Source organism: Chiloscyllium plagiosum, unplaced genomic scaffold, assembly GCF_037043375.1.
Source record: "Chiloscyllium plagiosum isolate Xiang-an unplaced genomic scaffold, Cpla_swu_hap1 HiC_scaffold_21, whole genome shotgun sequence".
NCBI classification, from domain to species: Eukaryota; Metazoa; Chordata; class Chondrichthyes; order Orectolobiformes; family Hemiscylliidae; genus Chiloscyllium; species Chiloscyllium plagiosum.
In genome coordinates this window covers 13,436,463-13,462,582 of record NW_028270159.1, presented here as the reverse complement: position 1 = coordinate 13,462,582, position 26,120 = coordinate 13,436,463, and the positions used below count along the sequence as shown (strand labels likewise).

General features: G+C 48.0%; 1 protein-coding gene across 2 annotated transcripts in view; it reads right to left on the bottom strand.

Annotated features, from left to right (window-relative positions):
• The window catches only part of cercam (cerebral endothelial cell adhesion molecule), a 192,559-nt gene extending 167,797 nt beyond the window's left edge, over window positions 1-24,762 (bottom strand). Inside the window, exons 1-2 of one of the 2 annotated variants that reach the window (XM_043720437.2) lie at window positions 24,395-24,762; window positions 20,208-20,318 (exon numbers count right to left, since the gene is read on the bottom strand). In XM_043720437.2, the coding sequence (XP_043576372.2) occupies window positions 20,208-20,318; window positions 24,395-24,615 (332 nt within the window). In that variant the 5' untranslated portion in view covers window positions 24,616-24,762. The remainder of the gene's footprint in view (window positions 1-20,207; window positions 20,319-24,394) is intronic. The other variant, XM_043720436.2, reaches the window with a different exon arrangement.
• Between the last annotated feature and the right edge of the window lie 1,358 nt (window positions 24,763-26,120).

The window sequence follows — 26,120 nt, the reverse complement described above, 5'->3', positions numbered from 1 at the left end:
CCGCTATGGTCAGTGTCAGTTTGGGGCACAATATGGTCAGTGTCAGGTGTAGGGACCGATACGGTCAGTGTCAGGTGTAGGGCTCGATACGGTCAGTGTCAGGTGTAGGGCTCGATACGGTCAGTGTCAGATGTAGGGCTTGATATGGTCTGTGTCAGGTGTAGGGACCGATACGGTCAGTGTCAGGTGTAGGGACCGATATGGTCAGTGTCAGATGTACGGACCACTACTGTCAGTGTCAGTTGTAGGGCTCGATATGGTCAGTGTCAGGTGTAGGGCTTGATATGGTCAGTGTCAGGTGTAGGGACCGATATGGTCAGTGTCAGGTGTAGGGACTTATACGGTCAGTGTCAGGTGTGGGGACCGATACGGTCAGTGTCAGATATAGGGACTGATACAGTAAGTGTCAGGTGTAGGAACCGATATGGTCAGTGTCAGGTTTAGGGACCGATACAGTCAGAATCAGTTGTAGGGACCGATACGGTCAGTGTGAGGTATAGGGATCGATATTGTCAGTGTCAGGTGTAGGGACCAATAAGGTCAGTGTCGGGCGTAGGGACCGATATGGTCAGTGTCAGGCGTAGGGACTGATATGGTCAGTGTCAAGAGTAGGGATCGATATGGTCAGTGTCAGTTGTAGGGACCGATACGGTCAGTGCGAGGTATAGGGATCGATCTGGTCAGTGTCAGGTGTAGGGACCGATATGGTCAGTGTCAGGTGTAGGGAGCAATATGGTCAGTGTCAGGTGTAGGGAGCAATATGGTCAGTGTAAGGTGTATGGCTCGATATGGTCAGTGTCAGATATAGGGACCGCTACGGTCAGTCTCAGGTGTAGGGCCCGATATGGTCAGTCTCAGGTGTAGGGACCGATATGGTCAGTGTCAGGTGTAGGGACCGATCTGGTCTGTGTCCTGTATAGGGACCGACATTGTCAGGGTCAGGTGTAGGGCTCGATGTAGGGACCGATATGGTCAGTGTCAGGTGTAGGGACTGCTATGGTCAGTGTCAGGTGTAGGGATCAATATGGTCAGTGTCAGGTGTAGGGACCGATACGGTCAGTGTCAGGTGTAGGGCCCGATATGGTCAGTCTCAGGTGTAGGGACCGATATGGTCAGTGTCAGGTGTAGGGACCGATCTGGTCTGTGTCCTGTATAGGGACCGACATTGTCAGGGTCAGGTGTAGGGCTCGATGTAGGGACCGATATGGTCAGTGTCAGGTGTAGGGACTGCTATGGTCAGTGTCAGGTGTAGGGATCAATATGGTCAGTGTCAGGTGTAGGGACCGATACGGTCAGTGTCAGGTGTAGGGCTCAATGGTCAGTGTCAGGTGTAGGGACCGATATGGTCAATGTCAGGTTTAGGGACCGATACGGTCCGTGTCAGGTGTAGGGACCGATACGGTCCGTGTCAGGTGTAGGGACCGATACGGTCCGTGTCAGGTGTAGGGACCGATACGGTCCGTGTCAGGTGTAGGGACCGATACGGTCCGTGTCAGGTGTAGGGACCGATACGGTCCGTGTCAGGTGTAGGGACCGATACGGTCCGTGTCAGGTGTAGGGACCGATACGGTCCGTGTCAGGTGTAGGGACCGATACGGTCCGTGTCAGGTGTAGGGACCGATACGGTCCGTGTCAGGTGTAGGGACCGATACGGTCCGTGTCAGGTGTAGGGACCGATACGGTCACTGTCAGGTCTAGGGCTCGATCTGGTCACTGTCAGGTCTAGGGCTCGATCTGGTCACTGTCAGGTCTAGGGCTCGATCTGGTCACTGTCAGGTCTAGGGCTCGATCTGGTCTGTCCTGTATAGGGACCGACATTGTCACCTGACACTGACCGTATCGGTCCCTATACCTGACACTGACCATATCGATCCCTACACCTGACACTGACCGTATTGAGCCCTATACCTGACAGTGACCATAGCGGTCCCTATATTGAGCCCTATGCCTGACACTGACAATGTCGGTCCCTACATATGACACTGACCATATCGGACCCTACACCTGACACTGACCGTAGCGGTCCCTATATCTGACACTGACCGTAGCGGTCCCTATATCTGACACTGACCGTAGCGGTCCCTATACCTGACACTGACCGTATCGGTCCCTACACCTGGGACTGACCATATCTGTCTCAACATCAGTCCCAACACCTGACAATGACCATATTGGGACCGACATTGTCAGTGTCAGGCATAGGGCTCAATATAGGGCTCAATATGGTCAGTGTCAGGTGTAGGGATCAATATGGTCAGTGTCAGGTGTAGGGCTCAATATGGTCAGTATCAGGTATAGGGACCGATAGGGTCAGAGTCAGGTGTCAGGACCGATACGGTCAGTGTCAGGTGTAGGGATCGATATGGTCAGTGTCAGGTGTAGGGACCAACATGGTCAGTGTCAGGTGTAGGGCTCGATATAGTCCGTGTTAGGTGTAGGGACTGATACAGTCAGTGTCAGGTATAGGGACCGATGTGGTCAGTGTCAGATGTATGGACCGATACGGTCAGTGTCAGTTGTAGGGCTCGATATGGTCAGTGTCAGGTGTAGGGACCGATACGGTCAGTGTCGCGTGTAGGGACTAATCTGGTCAGTGTCGGGTGTTGGGGTCATTATGGTCAGTGTTTGTTGCAGGGACCGATATGATCAGTGTCAAATGTAGGGATCGATATGGTCAGTGTTGGGTGTAGGGACCGATACGGTCAGTGTCAGGTGTAGGGATCGATATGGTCAGTGTCAGGTGTAGGGATCGATATGGTCAGTGTCAGGTGTAGGGATCGATATGGTCAGTGTCAGGTGTAGGGATCGATATGGTCAGTGTCAGGTGTAGGGACCGATATGGTCAGTGTCAGGTGTAGGGACCGATATGGTCAGTGTCAGATGTAGGGACTGATACAGTCAGTGTCAGGTGTAGGAACCGATATAGGGAATGATATGGTCAGTGTCAGGTGTATGGACCGATACTGTCAGTGTCAGTTGTAGGGCTCGAGATGGTCAGTGTCGGGTGTAGGGACCAACTTGGTCAGTGTCGGGTGTAGGGACCAACTTGGTCAGTGTCGGGTGTAGGGACCAACTTGGTCAGTGTCGGGTGTAGGGACCGATATGGTCAGTGTCAGGTATAGGGAACGATACGGTCAGTGTCAGGTGTAGGGACCAATATGGCCAGTGTCAGGTGTAGGGACTGATACGGTCAGTGTCAGGCTTAGGGACCGATACGGTCAGTGTGAGGTATAGGGATCGATATGGTCAGTGTCAGGCGTAGGGACCGATATGGTCAGTGTCAGGCGTAGGGACCGATATGGTCAGTGTCAGGCGTAGGGACCGATATGGTCAGTGTCAGGTGTCGGGATCGATTTGGTCAGTGTCAGGTGTCGGGACCGATCTGGTCAATGTCAGATGTAGGGACCGATACGGTCAGTGTCGGGTGTAGGGACCGCTACGGTCAGTGTCAGTTTAGGGCTCGATACGGTCAGTGTCAGTTGTAGGGACCGATACAGTCAGTATCAGTTTTAGGGACCGATATGGTCAGTGTCAGGTGTCGGCTCCGATACGGTCAGTGTCAGCTGCAGGGCTCGATATGGTCAGTGTCAGATGTAGGTATGGCTACAGTCAGTGTCAGGTGTAGGGACCGATACGGTCAGTGTCAGGTGTAGGGATCGATACGGTCAGTGTCAGGTGCAGGGACCGCTACGGTCAGTGTCAGTTGTAGGGACCGCTACGGTCAGTGTCTGGTGTAGGGCTTGATATGGTCAGTGTCAGGTGCAGGGACCGATATGGTCAGTGTCAGGTGTAGGGCTTGATATGGTCAGTGTCAGGTGTAGGGACCGATACGGTCAGTGTCAGGTGTAGGGATCGATACGGTCAGTGTCAGGTGTAGGGACCGATATGGTCAGTGTCAGATGTACGGACCACTACTGTCAGTGTCTGTTGTAGGGCTCAATATGGTCAGTGTCAGGTGTACGGACTGCTATGGTCAGTGTCTGGTGCAGGGCTTGATATGGTCAGTGTCAGGTGTAGGGACTGATACGGTCAGTGTCAGGTTTAGGGCTCGATATAGGGACCGATATGGTGAGTGTCAGGTGTAGGGACCGATTCGCTCAGTGTCAGGTGTTGGGACCGCTACGGTCAGTGTCAGGTGTGGCGCTCGATACAGTCAGTGTCAGGTCTAGGGCTCGATATAGGGACCGATATGGTGAGTGTCAGGTGTAGGGACCGATTCGCTCAGTGTCAGGTGTAGGGACCGCTACGGTCAGTGTCAGGTGTAGGGACTTATACGGTCAGTGTCAGGTGTAGGAACCGATATGGTCAGTGTCAGGTTTAGGGACCGATACAGTCAGTATCAGTTGTAGGGACCGATACGGTCAGTGTGAGGTATAGGGATCGATATTGTCAGTGTCGGGTGTAGGGACCGATATGGTCAGTGTCGGGTGTAGGGACTGATATGGTCAGTGTCAAGTGTAGGGACCGATACGGTCAGTGTCAGGTGTAGGGATCGATATGGTCAGTGTCAGCTGTAGGGACCGATATGGTCAGTGCGAGGTATAGGGATCGATCTGGTCAGTGTCAGGTGTAGGGACTGCTATGGTCAGTGTCAGGTGTAGGGACTGCTATGGTCAGTGTCAGGTGTAGGGACTGCTATGGTCAGTGTCTCGTGTAGGGCTTGATATGGTCAGTGTCAGGTGTTGGGATCAATATGGTCAGTGTCAGGTGTAGGGACCTATATGGTCAGTGTCAGGTGTGGCGCTCGATATGGTCAGTGTCAGGTCTAGGGCTCGATATGGTCAGTGTCAGATATAGGGACTGCTACGGTCAGTGTCAGGTGTATGGCCCGATATGGTCAGTGTCAGGTGTATGGGACCGATATGGTCAGTGTCAGGTGTAGGGACCGATATGGTCTGTGTCAGGTGTAGGGACCGATCTGGTCTGTGTCCTGTATAGGGACCGACATTGTCAGGGTCAGGTGTAGGGCTCGATGTAGGGACCGATATAGTCAGTGTCAGGTGTAGGGACCGATTCGGTCAGTGTCAGGTGTAGGGATCAATATGGTCAGTGTCAGGTGTAGGGCTTGAAACGGTCAGTGTCAGCGGTAGGGACCAATATGGTCAATGTCAGGTTTAGGGACCGATACGGTCAGAATCAGGTGTAGGGACCGATACAGTCAGTGTCAGGTGTAGGAACCAATATGGTCATTGTCAGGTGTTGGGACTGATGTTGAGACAGATATGGTCAGTCCCAGGTGCAGGGACCGATACGGTCAGTATCAGGTATAGGGATCGATATGGTCAGTGTCAGGTGTAGGGACTGATACGGTCAGTGTCAGATATAGGGACCGCTACGGTCAGTGTCAGATGTAGGGCTCGATATGGTCAGTGTCAGGTGTAGGGACCGATATGGTCAGTGTCAGGTTTAGGGACTGCTATGGTCAGTGTCAGGTTTAGGGACTGCTATGGTCAGTGTCAGGTGTAGGGACTGCTATGGTCAGTGTCAGGTGTAGGGACTGCTATGGTCAGTGTCAGGTGTAGGGACTGCTATGGTCAGTGTCTCGTGTAGGGCTTGATATGGTCAGTGTCAGGTGTTGGGATCAATATGGTCAGTGTCAGGTGTAGGGACCTATATGGTCAGTGTCAGGTGTGGCGCTCGATATGGTCAGTGTCAGGTCTAGGGCTCGATATGGTCAGTGTCAGATATAGGGACTGCTACGGTCAGTGTCAGGTGTATGGCCCGATATGGTCAGTCTCAGGTGTAGGGACCGATATGGTCAGTGTCAGGTGTAGGGACCGATCTGGTCTGTGTCCTGTATAGGGACCGACATTGTCAGGGTCAGGTGTAGGGCTCGATGTAGGGACCGATATAGTCAGTGTCAGGTGTAGGGACCGATTCGGTCAGTGTCAGGTGTAGGGATCAATATGGTCAGTGTCAGGTGTAGGGCTTGAAACGGTCAGTGTCAGCGGTAGGGACCAATATGGTCAATGTCAGGTTTAGGGACCGATACGGTCAGAATCAGGTGTAGGGACCGATACAGTCAGTGTCAGGTGTAGGAACCAATATGGTCATTGTCAGGTGTTGGGACTGATGTTGAGACAGATATGGTCAGTCCCAGGTGCAGGGACCGATACGGTCAGTATCAGGTATAGGGATCGATATGGTCAGTGTCAGGTGTAGGGACTGATACGGTCAGTGTCAGATATAGGGACCGCTACGGTCAGTGTCAGGTGTAGGGACTGATACGGTCAGTGTCAGATATAGGGACCGCTACGGTCAGTGTCAGGTGTAGGGATCGATATGGTCAGTGTCAGGTGTAGGGACTGATACGGTCAGTGTCAGATATAGGGACCGACATTGTCAGTGTCAGGCATCGGGCTCGATATAGGGACCGCTATGGTCACTGTCAGGTGTAGGGATCAATATGGTCAGTGTCGGGTGTAGGGCTCAATATGGTCAGTGTCAGGTGTAGGGATCGATATGGTCAGTATCAGGTATAGGGACCGATAGGGTCAGAGTCAGGTGTAGGGTCCAATACGGTCAGTGTCAGGTATAGGGCTCGATATAGGGACCGATATGGTCAGTGTCAGGTGTAGGGACCGATTCGGTCAGTGTCAGGTGTTGGGACCGCTACGGTCAGTATCAGGTGTAGGGACTTATACAGTCAGTGTCAGGTGTTGGGACCGCTACGGTCAGTGTCAGGTGTAGGGACTTATACAGTCAGTGTCAGGTGTAGGGCTCGATACAGTCAGTGTCAGGTGTAGGGACCGATACAGTCAGTGTCAGTTGTAGGGACCGCTACGGTCAGTGTCAGATGTAGGGCCCGATATGGTCAGTGTCAGATGTAGGGACTGATACAGTCAGTGTCAGGTGTAGGAACCGATACGGTCAGTGCCAGGTGTAGGGCTCGATACAGTCAGTGTCAGTTGTAGGGACCGATACAGTCAGTATCAGGTGTAGGGACCGATACGGTCAGTGTGTGGTATAGGGATCGATATGGTCAGTGTCAGGTATAGGGACCAATATGGTCAGTGCCAGGTGTAGGGCTCGATACAGTCAGTGTCAGTTGTAGGGACCGACACGGTCAGTGTGAGGTATAGGGATCGATATGGTCAGTGTCAGGCGTAGGGACCGATATGGTCAGTGTCAGGTGTAGGGACCGATCTGGTCTGTGTCATATGTAGGGACCGACATTGTCAGGGTCAGGTGTAGGGCTCGATATAGGGACCGCTATGTTCACTGTCAGGTGTAGGGATCAATATGGTCAGTGTCAGGTGTAGGGACCGCTACGGTCAGTGTCAGGTGTAGGGACTGATATGGTCAGTGTCAGGTGTAGGGCTCGATACGGTCAGTGTCAGGTATAGGGACCGATACGGTCAGAGTCAGGCGTAGGGCTCGATACGGTCAGTGTCGGGTGTAGGGCTCGATATGGTCAGTATCAGATGTGGGGACTGATACAGTCAGTATCAGGTGTAGGGCTCGATATGGTCAGTGTCAGGTGTAGGGACCGCTACGGTCAGTGTCAGGTGTAGGGACTGATATGGTCAGTGTCAGGTGTAGGGCTCGATACGGTCAGTGTCAGGTGTAGGGACCGATATGGTCAGTGTCAGGTATAGGGACCGATACGGTCAGTGTCAGGTGTAGGGCTCGATACGGTCAGTGTCAGGTGTAGGAACCGATATGGTCAGTGTCAGGTGTAGGAACCGATACGGTCAATGTCAGGTATAGGGACCGATATGGTCAGTGTCAGATGTAGGGCTCGATACGGTCAGTGTCAGGTGTCGGGACCAATATGGTCAGTGTCAGGTTTAGGGCTCGGTAGGGTCAGTGTCAGGTGTAGGGACCGATCCGTTAAGTGTCAGATGTAGAGACCGATATGGTCAGTGTCAGGTGTAGGGACCGATACGGTCAGTGTCAGTTGTAGGGCTCTGTATGGTCAGTATCAGGTGTCGGGACCGACACAGTCAGTGTCAGGTGTAAGGACTGATACGGTCAATGTCTGGTATAGGGCTCGATATGGTCTGTGTCAGGTGTACGGCTCGATATGGTCAATGTCAGGTGTAGGGACCGATATGGTCAGTGTGAAGGTGTCTGCTGCTTTCCGTCCTGTTTTGGTGGAAACTTGCTCATCAACATACTGGGTCAGAGTACAAGAAAAAACCCAATTATTTTTCACTGTAATAGTAAACTAAATCAGGGAGAGAACGTCTATGCATGTGGGTACATTTTTATCGTTCTCTGTGAACAACAGGGGTACATTACCTTTATTGTCAAGCCTCCTAAACATTTACATCTGTGCTCTGTGAGCATTGTGTCTGGTACAACAGAAGGTGAGGAATGCTTTAATAAGAAGTTGGTGTAATATCTGTAGGGCACTATTAGAAATAAACTGTTTCTAGGCTTTAAGTTAAACAATGAGATTCGCAGAGCAGACCTTAGTACAACCCCCCAATATCAACTTATCCCATCCCTCTTAAAGTGCCTGACCATTGCCTATCACCCAACAATACTAACCATCTTAATCCAGGCTGAACTGACCCTAATCCAATGCAACCAGAACCCCACCCAACCCTAATACCACCCTACCCTAATTCGACCCAAGTCAAACGGCTTATGCCCGAAACGTCGATTCTCCTGTTCCCTGGATGCTGCCTGACCTGCTGCGCTTTTCCAGCAAAACATTTCCAGCTATGCTCCAAATTATCACAACTAAACCTGATTCCAAACCAGCCCAACCCAATCCTGAGTTGACCCTACTCAACCCAACCCCATTCCTGATTTGAAGATGCCGGTGTTGGACTGGGGTGTACTAAGTTAAAAATCACACAATACCAGGTTATAATCAAACAGGTTTAATTGGAAGCACTAGCTTTCGGAGCACTGCTCCTTCATCAGTTGGTTGTGGAGTGCACAATTGTAAGACACAGAATTCACAGCAAAAGTTTACAGTGTGATGTAACTGAAATTACACATTGAATTATACATACAACCTGTCACGGTAGGCACTGCAAGACGTGTCAGAGTGTGGACATAGATACCACCATTATGTGTGGGGACACCTCTCACCTTGTACATGGCAGGTACTCATGTGACTCAGCCAACGTTGTCTATCTTATACATTGCAGGCAAGGATGTCCGGAGGCATTGGGGAAACCGAGCAGAGGCTACGGCAATGAATGAATGGCACTGCACAACAATCAACAGACAGGAGGGTTCCCTCCCAGTTGGGGAACACTTCAGTGGTCCAGGACATTCGACCTCGGACCTTTGGGTGACCTACCTCCAAGGCGGACTTCAGGACAGGCAGCAGGGAAAAGTGGCCGAGCAGAGGCCGATAGCCAAGTTCGGTACCCATAGGGAGGGCCTCAACCGGGACCTTGGGTTCATGTCACATTACAGGTGACCACCGTTGCATTATACACAGACACAGGCACACACACGCACACAGGCACACACACACACACAGGCACACACAAGCACACAGGCACACAGGCGCGCACACACACACAGGCACACACACACACGTTTGTGGGGTGAATTTGTACTTGCAGAGTTACATTGTACTTTGCTCAACAACTGCATGAATCCATGTCAGACTCTGTTAACTCACTTTTTAGATTAGAATCAGTCGAAACATTATGGCACAGACAACTGCACACAGGGGACTAACACCTTCAACATCTCAACATCTTATCTGTGTTGACACCAACTATTACAATTAACCTGAGAATGTAACTTTTAAAACAAGTTTTGTGATGTACATATGAAAGAAGTGAAACTATCATGGTCACTCTAACAGATGAGAGACTTAACAAACAACCAAGGTATTTTTCAATGTATAATTTCAGTTACATCACACTGTAAACTTTTGCTATAAATTCTGTGCCTTACAATTATGGACTCCACTACCACCTGATGAAGGAACAGCACTCCGAAAGCTTGTGCTTCCAATTAAACCGGTTGGACTATAACCCCACTCCAACCTTACTCAATCCTAATCCAGCCCTACACAACACAACCTTATCTATCCCAATTCTACCACAATCCAACTATACCCAAACCCAACTCAATTCAATCGAACCCAATCTAAACCATCCCACTTAACCTAATTCCATTCCAACTCAACCCACACAACCCTACCCCAATCCAATCCAACTCTGACCCTTCCCAACTCAATTCAATTCAATCCAAACTGACCCAACTCAACTCCACCCTCCCTTACAGTGATATTTAAACCACTTGAAAGATCAGTATTGCTCTTGGTAACTAGCTTAGTTATTTGAGTGTGCGGTACTGACACACAGTTGCACGATAAATAATGCAATTTAGGAATTTTTTCACTAAACTGCACTGACTTCTGCAGACTTTATTACATAACAAATTAAGAAAAACAATTAGATACTATGGTATCAATAGTTTCCAACACTGACAGTTCTGAAAAGTACTACCACTCGTATTAAAATCAAAGCAATCAGTTAAATACAGTGTAAGATTACACATCATTTTCAAAGAAAAACTGATAGTTGGAAAAAGACAACAGAAAGGACTAGTCATGGACTATTCCCACTACACCCACTGGGAACAATGACATTCCTCATACAGCCAGTTAGGTGACATGTTGCAGGGCCAGCTAAGTGAGTTGAATGGAGATTATGTTGGGGAGGTAGGAAGACAGAGATTACACAACACAGCTAAGAAGATGGTTGGAAACAATGTATGAATGGGTACCAGGAAATGTTCAGGAGAAGTACTTAAACAGCCATTCTGAGAATTTGTGACTTTAATTCCAACAGTCCTGTCTGAAAATACACAAGAGGATTCAGAACAATTATATTAGAGCAAGAAGTAGAGTCTGCAGGAGAATGAACATGAGATTCCAAAAATGTAGCCACTTGGTCTGAGTTTACACCAGGACCATTACTGAGCACGTGTGAAGTTACACAAGTACGGTCACTGCACAAGTGTGAAATTCTACAAGGGTAATTAGTGAACAAATGTGAAATTACACAAGGGCAGTTAGAGAGCAAGTGTGAGGTTACACAAATGTTAACCACATAAGGATAGTAAGTGAGCAGGTATGAGATTACACATGAGCAATAAGCAAACAGGTTTACAGAGGAGTAACTAAGCTGCCAAGTGTTAGGTTACACAGGGGAAGGTGGTGAATTAATTAGTGTGAAGTTTCACTGGGAATTGGCATCAATTGTGAAATTTCTCAGAAATGAGTACATGCTACAAATGGAACTTTGGACGTTCCTTAACACAAGAGAAGCTTTTACACATATCCTGGTGTAGTGCATAAATAGACCAGACAACCCAAGCTATCAATGGCAATCTTTATCTTCTACATGCACAGTGAACTTAATCTCACCTGTCCTTTTTTTTTTAAGGTTAGATTCCCTACAGTGTGGGGACAGGCCCTTCGGCCCAACCCGAAGAAGAGTCACCCACCCAGACCCAATTCCCTCTGCACCCAGCACTACGGGCAATCTAGCATGGCCAATTCACCTGACCTGCACATCTTTGGACTGTGGGAGGCAAACCGGAGCAAACCCACGCAGACAGGGGGAGAATGTGCAAACTCCACACAGACAGTCGCCCGAGGCTGGAATCGAACCTGGGACCCTGGTGCTGTGAGGCAGCAGTGCTAACCACTGAGCCGCTGCTGTTCCTACACATTTTTATTCACCTTTTCTTCAACTATCCACCAACCCAACTTCTCCATCTTGAAAAGATCTCTCTCAATCACTGACTCTGGCAGTGCATCCACATCCTTGCGTACAAATGTTTTGCCTCTACTTGGTCCCAAATCTCTGAGTTCGTTGAGAAATGTGTCTAGAATGATAAAAAGTGGGAAACTCTTTGATAAAATGCCTGTGTAATATCTATAGGGCACAGAAATATGCAGACTGCTTCTGTTCAGACATTACAGAACACATGGAAAACATTAACATCCTGTCTGTTTTCAGGCTTTAACAACATCCTAATATTTGTGAGCCGTCTCCTGCACAAAATAACCAGGAATGTGAATGGGAGTGATCCCCAGACCATAGTGAGTTCGTCAATCAATGTCAGGACACAAGAACCAAGTCCACCAGGGTTCCTGCTCCAAACTTTAGGATAGTTAATCCTTGGTGGAAAGTATGGACATCTCAATGTTCTGTGAGGATTGCACTCAGTCTGTGATGCCCCCCCCCCACAGCTGACTAACCCTATCACCAATCACTATTGAGGCCCAGTGTATTCACATAGTTGGAACATTAGGATATACTAAGGCACTCAGGGGCTTGGGAAAGTTGGGGGAGGGGTGAGTTCATTAATCAGAATACTCTGTGTATTGACTTGTTAACATAACTTTTCTCTATTTTTTATTCATGCCTGAGATGTGGTTATCCCCCACTGGGTCTGCATTTATTACCCATCCCTAATTGCCCAGATGGGAGTTAATTCAAGTCAACCATAGCACTGTGGATCAGGAGTCACATAGAGGCCAGACCCAGGCAAGGATTGAAAGACTTCCTTCCCTAAAAGGCATTAGTAAATAAACAAAATCCACTCTATGAATAAAATTGCATTTTATAATATATTGTCCTTTGAATTACTGATAATAATATGTTGGTGGTGGTTCCAGTTCACTCAGGGAGCCGGAGTTGCCGTGGTAACACTCTTACAGGCATGTAGCTGTCCAGAACAACACATATTGATGATGGAGACTTCAAGGTTCCTTCCATCATGTCACTGATTAACAATCTCTCCTGATCTTATTGCCTACATTGATATGTGTTGGAAGGGTTTACAAGTTGATAATTAACCTGCTTAGTCATGCTATTGGTGCATCCTCCTTGGCCATCAAGTCCTGGGGTGGGAATTGAGCTTAGAATTTCTGGCTTAGATAGAATAGAATCCTCCTCTGTGTAGAAGCAGGCCATTCGGCCCATACTAATGCTCCAAAAAGCATCCCTCTTATCCCCACCTTCCTACCCTGTAATCCTGCATTTCCCATAGCTAACCCACTTAGCCTGCACATCTCTGGCCACTACGGGTAATTTAGCACGGCCAATCCACCCTAACCTGCACATCTTTGGGCTGTGGGAGGAAACCGGAGCATCCGGAGAGAACCCACACAGACACAGGGAGAATGTGCAAACTCCACACGGACAGTTGCCCGAGGATGGAATTGAACTTGGGTCCTGATCCTGTGAGGCAGCAGCGCTAAACACTCAGCCACCGTGGCACCCCTGTAACCACTGAGCCACTGTGCCAACCCGACAACCACTGAGCTATTGTGTTGCCAGTAAGTGTTGACACTTATCCAATGCACCACAGGACCTCCCATCCAGTGTTATAAATGACCTCATGTATAGTCGTGGTCATGGTGTGGCAGAAATGGATGAGTCATTCAGAGACCCAGGCCATTACACTGGTGTCATGGTTATCTAGTTATAGGAAGGATACTATTAAGCTCGAGAGGGTTCAGAAGAGAATTACCAGGATGTTGCCAGGTATGGAAGGTTTGAGTTATAAAAGGCTGGGTAGGCCAGGAGTTTTACCGCTGGAGTGTAGGGAGTTGAGAGGTGGCTTTATGTAAAATAATGAGAGGTATAGATGGAGATAATGGCAGGTGTCCTTTCCCTAGGATTGAGGATTTCAAGACAAAGGGGTGGGGGGGAATCATTTTTAAGGTGAGAAGAGAGAGATTTAAAGAACAGACATAAGGGGCAAATTTGTTTTCCACAAGAGGGTGGTTTGAGTGTGGAATGAACTTCCTGAGGATTTGTGAATGCAGGAACAGTTACAACATTTAAAAGACATTTGGATAAGTACATGAATAGGAAAGGTTTGGAGGGATATGGGCCAGGAGCAGGCAGCTGGGACTGGTTTAGTTTGTAATTACGGTCGGCATGGACTGGTTGGGCCGAAGGGTCTGTTTCCGTGCTGTATGACTCGATGTCCTTGAAGCCTACCACAGCAACAGTTGGAACTTGAATAATGACTAAATCAGAGATATAAAGCTAGTCCCATGAACCTATCGGTTTTTTTTTTAAATAATCTGGTTCCCTGCTGCCCTTTACTCCCAGAGTTGCTTCTTAACTGCCCCCTACAAGATGGCATAGGTAGCAGAACCTAATCTTACCAGTGACAGCCACGTCCCAAAAATAAATAAACTAAGTCAGCATTTACAAAAAAGTACAGCTCCAGGCAAATTGATTAGGATGAGGTAGCATGGGGAAGCTACAGGTAAGAAGAATAATTCCCCCTGTCTACAGTCAACTCTTCTACCAGAAAAGGAAAGCAACATAAGGGAAAGTTGTAAAAGTGAGTAACTTAATCAGAGATAACCATGATACAACCATTTGACTGCGTTTCTGATGTGAATTTAAAACAGGCCATTATGTCAGGTATATAAACTTTGTAAACTGAACACTGTAAAACAAACATTTGCGTATGGGGAATTACAGTCTGCACACAGCCACTAAATTTCAGCAGGAGGTAGACTGCTTTCATTAATGGGCTGCTTGTAACTAGACACTAATCAGATCAAGTTGACTTGGCGATATGCCTCGTGTGGTACAAATGACAATGATTACTCCCTACACATTCTCCTATTATAGGTCTTTAAAATGTGATATTGCACACTGCTTCTGAGAGCTTTATTTCCATAGATGCATTCCTATTCACAGACTTTCACCGGGTGGGGTGGGGGTGGGAGTGATCTCACCACAAGTGCAATCTTGCACATCCCTCCCAAGCCCCAGTGTACTGCAGCCAACTGACACACTCCTGTCACGTAATGCATCAGAGCCTAGGCTCAAACAATGGGCACTTGGACTGTACTACGTCATCCTTCACTGTCACTGTTCACTACATACATAAAAGGTATAAATGTCCAGCTATAAGGGATCCTACAGCAACTAGAAAGCCTGACGTGGCAGAATCTTCGGCCACTTTCTGATCTTTAACTCTCACTTGGCTAAAGCAAAGCTGCAACTCTGTTGTGGTGTCAGCTGTGGCTCAGTGGGTAATGCTCTCACTCTGAGTCAGAAGGTTATGAATTCCAGTCCCCCTCCAGAGATTTCAGTCTTAATTAAGGCTGGGCCAATAAAGTGTGGAGCCAGAAAAAGCACAGCAGGTCAAGCAGCACCAGAGGAGCAGGGGAGTCGGCGTTTCAGGTTGGGACCTTTCATCACCATGCTGAGGGAGTGCGACACTTTCAGACTAGGATGCTAAGCTGAGGCTTTGCCTTCACCCTCAGGTGGACGTGAAAGATCCCAGGCATTATTTGGAGGAAGAGCTGGGGAGATCTCCTGTAGAATCTCAGGCAAAATGTATCCCTGAACTAACACCGCGAAAGACAATGATCTGCTCCCAATCCCGTTACTGATTTGAAACTCAGTTTCTGTTGTAATGCAACATAGTGCTCGTGAAAATTGCTTCCCTGGTTTTTGAATTAGAGTTATAGAGATGTATCAGCATGGAAACAGACCCTTCGGTCAAACCTGTCCATGCCGAACAGATATCCCAACCCAATCTAGTCCCACCTGTCAGCACCCGGCCCATATCCCTCCAAACCCTTCCTATTCATATACCCATCCAGATGCCTTTTAAATGTTGCAATTGTACCAGCCTCCCCCACTTCCTCTGGCAGCTCACTCCATACGCGGTCCACCCTCTGCATGATAAAGTTGCCCCTTAGGTCTCTTTTACACCTTTCCCCTCTCACCCTAAACCTATGCCCTCTAGTTCTGGACTCCCCTACCCCAGGGAAAAGATTTTGTCCATTTATCCTATCCATGCCCCTCATGATTTTATGAATCTCTATAAGGTCACCCTTCAGCCTCCGACACTCCAGAGAAAACAGCCCCAGCCTATTCAACCTCTCCCCATAGCTCAAATCCTCCAACCCTGGCAACATCCTTGTAAATCTTTTCTGAACCCTTTCAGGTTTACAGTATCCTTCCGATAGGGAGGAGACCAGAATTGCAGACAATATTCCAAAAGTGTCTTGTACAGCCGCAACATGACCTCCCGACTCCTATACTCAATTCTCTGACCAATAAAGGAAAGCATACCAAACGCCTTCTTCACTATCCTATCTACCTGTGACTCCACTTTCAAAGAGCTATGAACCTGCACTCCAAGTCTCTTTGTTCAGCAACACTCCCTAGGACCTTACCATTAAGTGTATAAGTCCTGCTAAGATTTGCTTTTCCAAAATGCAGCACCTCACATTTATCTGAATTAAATTCCATCTGCCACCTCTCAGCCCATTGGCCCATCTGGTAAAGATCATGTTGTATCCTGAGGTAACCTTTTTCACTGTCCATTACACCTCCAATTTTGGTGTCATCCACAAACTTACTAACTGTACCTCTTATGCTCGCACCCAAGTCGTTTATGTAAATGACAAAAAGTAGAGGACCCAGCACCGATCCTTGTGGCACTCCACTGGTCACAGGCCTCCAGTCTGAAAAACAACCCTCCACCACCAACATCTGTCTTCTACCTTTGAGCCAGTTCTGTATCCAAATGGTGAGTTCTCCCTGTATTCCATGAGATCTAACCTTGCTAACCAGTCTCCCATGGGGAACCTTGTCGAACAATTTACTGAAGTCCATATAGACCACATCTACGGCTCTGCCCTCATCAATCCTCTTTGTTACTTCTTCAAAACACTCAATCAAGTTTGTGAGACATGATTTCTCACGCACAAAGCCATGTGCCATTCCTAATCAGTTCTTGCCTTTCCAAATACATGTACATCCTGTCCCTCAGGATTCCCTCCAACAACTTGCCCACCTCCGACGTCAGGATCACTGGTCTATAGTTCCTGGCTTGTCCTTACCACCCTTCTTAAACAGTGGCACCACGTTAGCCAACCTCCAGTCTTCTGGCACCTTACCTGTGACTCTCGGAAACAGACCCTTCAGTCCAACTCATCCATGCTGACCAGATATCCCAGCCCAATCTCGTCCCACCTGTCAGCACCCAGCCCATATCCCTCCAAACCCTTCCTATTCATATACCCATCCAGATGCCTTTTAAATGTTGCAATTGCACCAGTCTCCACCACTTCCTCTGGCAGCTCATTCCATACACGTACCACCCTCTGAGTGAAAACATTGCCTCTTAGGTCTCTGTTTTATCTTTCCCCTCTCACCCTAAACCTATACCCTCTAGTTCTCGACTCCCCCACCCCAGGGAAAATACTCTGTCTATTTATCCTATCCATGCCCCTCATGATTTTATAAACCTCTATAAGGTCACCCCTCAGCCTCCGACACTCCAGGGAAAACAGCCCCAGCCTATTCAACCTTTCCCTATAGCTCAAATCCTCCAACCCTGGCAACATGCTTGTAAATCTTTTCTGAACCCTTTCAAGTTTCACAACATCTTTCCGATAGGAAGGAGACCAGAAATGCACACAATATTCCAACAGTGGCCTAACCAATGTCCTGTACAGGCGCAACATGACCTCCCAACTCCTGTACTCAATACTCTGACCAATAAAGGAAAACATACCAAACGCTTTCTTCACTATCCTATTTACCTGCGACTCTACTTTCAAGGAGCTATGAACCTGCACTCCAAGGTGTCTTTGTTCAGCAACACTCCCCAGGACCTTACCATTAAGTGTATAAGTCCTGCTAAGATTTGCTTTCCCAAAATGCAGCACCTCACATTTATCAAAATTAAACTCCATCTGCCACTTCTCAGCCCTTTGGTCGATTGAGAATTGATATTGTCTATTCTACACTAAAGCAACCTGCATTTATATTGTGCCTTTAATGTGCTTAAATTTCTGAAAACGCCACATAGAAGCATTATCAATGAGATTCTGACAGAGGCACATCAGTTCAGTTAACCAAAAGTTTTACTAAGGAGGTAGATCTCAAGGAGCATTTTAAGAGAGGGGTGGAGAGGCTGGTTAGAAAGGATTTCAGCACCTAGGGCTCAGTCATCTGAATGGCCACTTATGCTGGAGTGATCAAAACTGGGCATGACTGAGAGACGGAAAGACACCCTTGTCCCTAATAAACCGAATGGGGGAATTGACACACTGAGAAAATCATTTGCCTCCAGGAAGATAATGTCCTTGGGTGGACTGAAGCCTTGCAGTGGAATACATTTCATTTCCATTTGATTGCACAGGTTCAGACAGAAGGAAACAGAGAATGAATCCAACGTAATACATCTCAGACTTCCCCGCCACTTGAAATATTTGTGCTTGTTTCACGAAAGACAGACCAATTTCCTCCGACCGTCCAGACTGTCGCAATGGTGGAATCTAAACCCACAGGTGACAGGAGCAATCAGAGAGAAAATAGTTCCTTCGTAGAACGACAGATAAATCTGATAAGCCAGTCCAAGCTACTCATTCCCATGGAGGTTCATTTAGCACCAGATGGTTTTCATTAAGAATTCAACATCTTACCACAGACCTGCACAAAAGGAACACGAGAGAACTGCCAGCAAAATTAATGCAGTTTCCAGATGTGCAAGCTTTCTAACAGTCCCTCTGATTCAGCGTTCAATGTTTGTTTAATGAAAGCCGTCAATCATTGAGATTGTAAGATCCAGGCTTCAGCTATATTACAGGACAAGTCAAATCCTCAACTGTAACAATGCCCTATCTAACCCATTCCCTCAGTACAAACCATCCACAATCCAGGTTCCGACAATTACAGTACCGTCACTAAATCCTTCAGGAACATGCAACAGCGGTCCTTATGAGCTTCATTTATCCTTCTTCTCCACTTCGAAACCGAAACCCTCTGGAGCACAGGGGTCATATCTCGACTGTGTCTGGAGCAGGCAGGCAGGAAGAAACATTTTTTCCTCCCATCTCTAACTGCCCTCGAACTGACAGCTTGCTGAACCATTTCATAGAAAGTCACAGACAGGACCCTAAATGTAGTGTGTTAGTGAACAGGCTTGGCTTTTATCACCACTACTGAGAGTAGCTCTACCAGATTTATTCACTGAATTTTAAACTCCACCAGCTGACATACTGGGCATTTGAACCCATGCCCCTCAACAGTAGGTGTTGGGATCTGTAATTCAGTGACGTTACCCTGGACGGCACAGTGACTCAGTGGTTATTACTGCTGCCTGACAGCACCATAGACTGGGTTCGATTCCACCCTTGGATGACTGTCTGTGTGGAGTTTGCACATTCGCCCTGTAGTTGAGTGGATTTCCTCCCACAATCCAAAGATGTACTGGTTCAGTGGATTGGCCATGCTAAATTGTCTATGATGAGGCAAAAGTGAGGACTGCAGATCAGAGTGGTGCTGGAAAAGTACAGCAGGTCAGGCAGCATCTGAGGAGCCCATCCTGATGAGGGGCTTTTGCCCGAAATGTCAATTTTCCTGCTTGTCAGATGCTGCCTGATCGGCTGCGCTTTTCCAGCACCACTCTAATCTTGAAATTGTCTATGATGTCCAAGCTTGTGCAGGTTAGGTAGACTAGTTGTGGGAAATATAGGGAGAGGGTAGGGGGCTCGGTCTGGGTGGGATGCTCTTTGCTGTGGACTTGGTGGGCCAAATAGCCTGCCTCCACATTGTAGGAATTCTATGATTCCCCTATAGCACGATCACCCCCATGAACATACCCATAAAGGCTGAAGGATAAAATTATCCATTTGTTGGCTTCCTAGGGCCTTTGTAGGCTGGCAACTAGCAATCAGAAGGTGAGTTACTTGCAGCAGGATTCCGAATCTCTGAGCTGCTCTGGTCACCACAGCTTTTACATGGCTAGTCCCTACATTACAACAGGAAATATATTTCAAAACCTGGCTATGAGGCATTGTGGAACATCCCAAAGGTGCACAAGTTGCAGTATAAATGCAAGTCCTTTAACCCATTGTGGGCTTTGGAAGAGGACAAAAGGTAAATTGTAGATATTGCAAAAAGAAGACAAAACATTTATACAAGAATTTGTGTTGTAACTAACAGCAGTGGCTGCAGCAGAGACAGCAATGTGTGAAAGTCACTGATTGCTACTGCTAACTAAAATAGACAATCAGAGATTCATTCAGCCTTTAAATTATGACACAATTTACCATAAGTACTGACTTCAATTAATTATACTATAATTTACAGTGATATCAATGAGCACTTCAACAGGGTCCTCTTAGGAGTCCTGAGTCAATTGCACTTTAACTGCTCGCTGGGATAACTCATTCCTTTCAAGGAGCTGTGTAGAGAGGAGGTGTAGATACTCACACTGGCTCATCCAAAGGGCGCCACTCTACGTAATGGTAAAACCTCTGCACACTGGTGAGCCACTCTCGCAGGATAGCGGTCGTGTTGTCTATATTGTGATCCGTTGCTGCCCTGAACAAACAGACATGAAACCTGAGTGCAGAAATGTACATCACTGTGTATCTCACACACTGCTAGCAGGCCATAGCTGACTGCAGAATGTCTGCTGTATTGCCCTTTTAATTACCACCACCTGACTGGGGAAGGGTGAGTCACAACAGAGACTTAAATATTTGATCAAGTATCCTTTAAGGCAAGAACCTTTCCAATTTTAACCTATCTAGTCCAAAGATGACTCCAGGTCCAGCACTGATATTTTCAATCAACCCTTTCAGAGATGTACCTGACACTAATCCAAGGGTAAGTGGGACTTGCATTGAGAGTGTGTTGCTGGAAAAGCACAGCAGGCCAGGCAGCATCCAAGGAGTAGGAGGATTGACGTTTGAGGTATAAGGTCTTCATCAGGATTCCTGATGAGTGGCTTATGCCTAAAACGTCGATTCTCCTGCTCCTCGGATGCTGCCTGACCTGCTGTGCTTTTCCGGCACCACACTCTCGACTCTGATCTCCAGGATCTGCAGTCCTCACTTTCTCACAGGTGGATCTTGAACCCAGGACTCTGCAATCAGAAGTAGGGACACTACCACTGCACCACAAGAGCCCTGTGACTCCATATCAGCGTGGCTGACTCAAAGCAGTTGAAGGCCCACACCGTCCAAGATATTGTCATTCCTCGGAGGACTGATGTGGACTCGATGGGCCAAATGGCCTGCTTCCACATTGTAGGGATTCTACAGTTTTATTACTAGCCTCTTGCACACCCTCAATTTTAACTGCTCACCCACAGGTGGCGCTGTCTTAATCCCATTTTAGATTAGATTCCCCTCAGTGTGGAAACAGGCCCTTCGACCCAACCAGTCCACACCGACCCTCCGAAGAGTAACCCACCCAGACCCATTTCTCTCTGAATGATGCACCTAACACTGTGGGCAATTTAGCATGGCCAATTCACCTAACCTGCACATCTTTGCACTGTGGGAGGAAACTGGAGCACCCAGAGGAAACCCGCACAAACACGGGGAGAATGTGCAAACTCCACACAGACAGTCACCCGAGGCTGGAATTGAACCTGGGATCCTGGTGCTGTGAGGCAGCAGTGCAAACCACTAAGCCACCGTGCCACCCTCATCTTCGGGAACTCCCCCTGTCAGGCTCTTCCCCTCTCTCCTCTCATTTAAAACCTTCTACTAACATCACCTAGTGGTCTCCTGTACCAGAGGAGTCACGTTTAGGTTTATCGTCACATGTACTTAAGTACAGGGGTACAGTGAAAAGTTTGCAATGTTGCTCCACATGGAGTTGCTGGGAGTCTGGGTGGGATGCTCTTTTGGGGCGGGGGGGCCGGGGGGTCAGTGTGGACTCGAAGGGCCGAGTGGCCTGCTTTCACATTGTAGGGACTCTATGATTCTAAATGCTGGTTCGGCCAGTGACACCCAAGCCCCATGAACGAATTAAAACAAAATGTTCAATTATTTGTTCCTGTGAAGGGCTATGGAGATGCTTTACTATGTAAAAGGCACTATATAAATGCAGGTTGTTGATGCGACGTACCTAGCCACACAGTCGAATTAAATCTATTGAAATGAAACGGGGCAGCCCATCAACCCAACATCACCTTTTCTTGGTAAGCAGGGGATGGTCAATCAGATGGAGTTGGTAGGGTAGTGGAAATTGGTAATCACTGGTTCAAATCCTGCCTGGTGGAATTAAATTCAATTGATTAAAACACAGTCTGGGTTTGAAAAACTAGTATTGGTCATAGTGATCATAAAACTAGTGTCACCCTTGACCTGCTCGAGCCTCCACATGACTTCAGACCCACAGCAATGCAGCTGCCTGTGAAATGCCTGAGCAAGGCATTAAGTTCAAGGACAATGAGGAATGGACACGTCCCAAAACTCAACTCTTACAAACTGGATGCAAGAGAATGTTAGTTTGTCAGGGTGGAACGTTGTATTTCCAGTCTATGAGTTATTTAGCTCAAATGTGAAAACTACAACAACTTTCACAATCGTTAAAATAAAATGTTTTTTTTTCCAAAATGGGTGTCTCTGTACAAACACAGAAGATCATCCTGTAATAGTTAGTTCCCAAGTAAAACTGGCATTTAAATCACTCAACAGCCACAATCCGGACTGTGTAAGGTATCTCCTGTCCATTATAGACTTACACTTGGCTGCTGCCACTGTGCTGCAAACAGAAACACTTTACTGAGACTCCAAGTTTAGGGAAATGTATATTATTCAAAACTGTGGCTCCATCTCATGCCAAATGTTGTACAGTCCCAAAACTCTGGAGTGTTCTTGTTACAACTTTCACGTGTAGAGTCAGAATGAGCTCCACCTGCACCTCTCTCGCCAATGATTTGGTTCACACCACATTCCATTGTAAGTTGGCAGCTCTTGGTCTGGGGGGGGGGGGGGGGGGGTGATGTCCCACTGCCTGCACATTGTGTAGGTAAAGTCACTGGACAATGACCAGGAGCAAAGGCTCTGACTGATCTCTGCCCCTCCCTAACTCAGGCTCACTGAGGGTTAACCCCCACTCCCACTCACCTCCCTGCCAGAATCACGCTCATTTGAGACTGGATCAGTCAGAAATATACTCATTGGAGTTGAGAAGGGATTAAAGGAGGGGATGTCATAGAAACTTACAAAATTCTAACAAGGTAAATGTACAGAGGAGGTTTGCGATGACTGGGGACTCCAGAACCAGGGGTCACATTCTAAGGATAAGTGAGAGCGAGACATGGAGAAATTCCTTCACCCAGACACTGGAGAGCCTGTGGAATTGTCTGCCACAGAAAGCAGTCTAGGAAGGAAGAAGGATGGATGTAGTTGATTAAATTCTCCCACGGGATATGGGCGTTGCTGGCCCTTTATTTCCAGTTCCTAAAGGGCCTCTTCAATGCAAAGGGGAGGAAGCAGGAAACAAGGTTGGGGATGATCAGCCATGAATGGAGATGCAGCTTCGAAGGGCCGAATGGCTTCCTCCAGCCGCTATAGTTTACGTAAACACATGGGCTGAGGTCAGGAGTCAGAGAATAGAATCATGGAATCCCTAGTGAGAGCAAGGGGATGATACATGTGCACACACACACACACACACACACACATATACACACACACACACATACACATATACGCACACACATATACACACACACATACACATATACACACACACATATACACACACACATACACATATACACACACATATACACACATATACATATACACACACACATATGCATATACACACACACATATACACACACATATACATACACATATGCATATACACACACATATACACACACATATACATATACACACACACATACATATACACACACATATATACACATACACACACATATATACACACACACACATATATACACACACATACACTTACACACGCACACATATACACACACACACACATACACTTACACACACACACATACACACACACACACACACATACACACACAGAGAGAGGAGCTTTTGGTTTTAAAAGTGTTATCAATGAGGTATGCCACTCCTTCACTAACAATCCTTGTGGAGTTAAGGTGGTGCTGAACTGAAGGGAGCCAAACATTCCAGTATAACAGGCAAAAAGAATAGAGTTTGCAAACAGGGAATTGGATCCAAGTATTTTCCAAACTCAAAATAACTTTGTCAAATCCCTACAGTGTGGCCATTTGGCCCATTGAGTTAACACTGACCCTCCAAAGAGCATCCCACCCAGAAACAACCCCGCCCGCCCCAGCCAACCCCGTATTTCCCATGGCCAACCCACCAAAAGCTGCACATCCCTGTACACCCTAAGCAATTTAACACTGCAGAAAGAGGCCATTCGGCCCTGCAGTGAGCAACCCACCCAGATCCACCACAATCCCGCATTTTCCCATGGCCGATCCGCCCAAGCCGCACACCTTTGGACTGTGGGAGGTACCCGACACACGCAGACTGCACCCGGGCTGTCTCCCCCGAGACTGGGATCGAAACCCGGGTCCCGGGCAGCGGCGCTAACCACAGAGTGCCCCCCACCCCCAGCCGGATTGAGGAAGGTTCAGTTACCAGATGGAGATCCTGTGCTTGGGGTAGTCCAGCCGCTCTATGGCCCCCAGGTAGTAAGGCAGGGTGTGAGCCGTGTTCCGGGCGATGATCGCGATCAGCACGGTGGGGCTCTGCAGCGGCGACTCGCCGGGCTGCCGTTCCTCGGAAAAGTAGGCGCTAGCTGAAGGCAGCCGCCCCAGGCTGAGGCAGAGAGACAGCAGCGTGCACGCAGCCCCAGCCATCGCCTTCAACAACAACAGCAGCAGCAGCAGCGTGGTGATGAAGGAGGAGGAGGCGGTGTTGCAGTCAGTCACACAACACTGACTGACTCCCCCACCCCAGGCAGCACCAGAGACGCGTCAGCAACTCGGTCTGGGGAGGGTCTCGGAGAATAGGATCCAGAGACAGACAGACAGAGAGAGAGAAGGAAAGTTTTTGAAAAGTTTCCAAGGCGTTCCTGCACTGGCGGAGTTGGCACCCCGCTAGAACATGAGAAAACTTTTAAAAACATGACTGGAGGCTAAAATGTGTGGCAGTGTTGGGGGGGGGGGAAGGAAAATTATTGTCAATGGAAAGAAATTTTACAGACAGGGCGGGTGGATTTTATGATTTGTGTTTCAAAATGCAATCTGTTTTGTGTCAAAGTTGAAGGTTGGACTGTTCAACATTTTTAAAATCAGAAACTGATAACACCATCTGTTCCAGGGAGAAAATTAACACCCTCCCCCGGGGGTTTATTAGATTAGATTCCCTACGGTGTGGAAACAGGCCCTTCGGCCCAACCAGTCTACACCGACCCTCCGAAGAGTAACCCACCCAATCTTATATCCCTCTGACTAATGTACCTAACACTATGGTCAATTTAGCATGGCCAATTCACCTGACCTGAACATCTTTGTGACTGGGGGGGGGGGAGGGGGAAGGAAACTCACGCAAACTCCCCACAAGCAGTTGCCCAAGACTGGAATCGAACCTGGGACCCTGGTGTTGTGAGGCAACAGTACTAACCATTGAGCCACCGTGCAGGCGAAACAGGGTTACAAGTGACCCCCTGTTGCTAGGTTGGGGGAGAGTGGGGTAAATTCCAGCAATGGAGGATTTAACTGAGCTTGGCTGCGATGGCCTCCGCAGGCGAATAGCTGGCCTCAAGGGAGGAGGGGTACTGACAGCTCTGATTGTCCCTGGCCCTCCAGGAGACATGGAACCCGCATTTTGAAGCACAGGTTATGAGTTTCACTTTTGTTTGCCTCGTAACTCCTATCATACGTTTCAATTTGAAATACTGGGGGCTGGCCCAGTGAGGGGCAAGGGGATCCTGAGCAGAGTAATGACTGGGCTAGATGGGTAAAGGGTACCCAGTCCCACTTCAATACCTGAACAAGAGACTCCAAAGTGTGAGACATGGATCACAATGTGGCACAGCCTCTGGATCTGGGTCCCTACCCCACTCACTTCTTTCATCCTACTTCTGCCAATCAATCTGTTCAGTGATGTTGTTAAATATCTCTTGGGACTTGAACCCAGGCCTCGTTAGTCTAGGGGTAGGGACACTTCCACTGCACCACATGAGGGCCTCTCATTTCCTTTGCATATAAACTTCCACTGAGTCACCAGTGAAACAATTAACAACTGCTGTTGACCAGGCGCAGTGCAGTAACAAAAATGGGTAGTGAAGGCGAGGAGGGAGCTACATTGAACTAAAGTCTGGGGTGGGGGGGGGGAAGCGGGAGACAGTAATTCTCTTGTC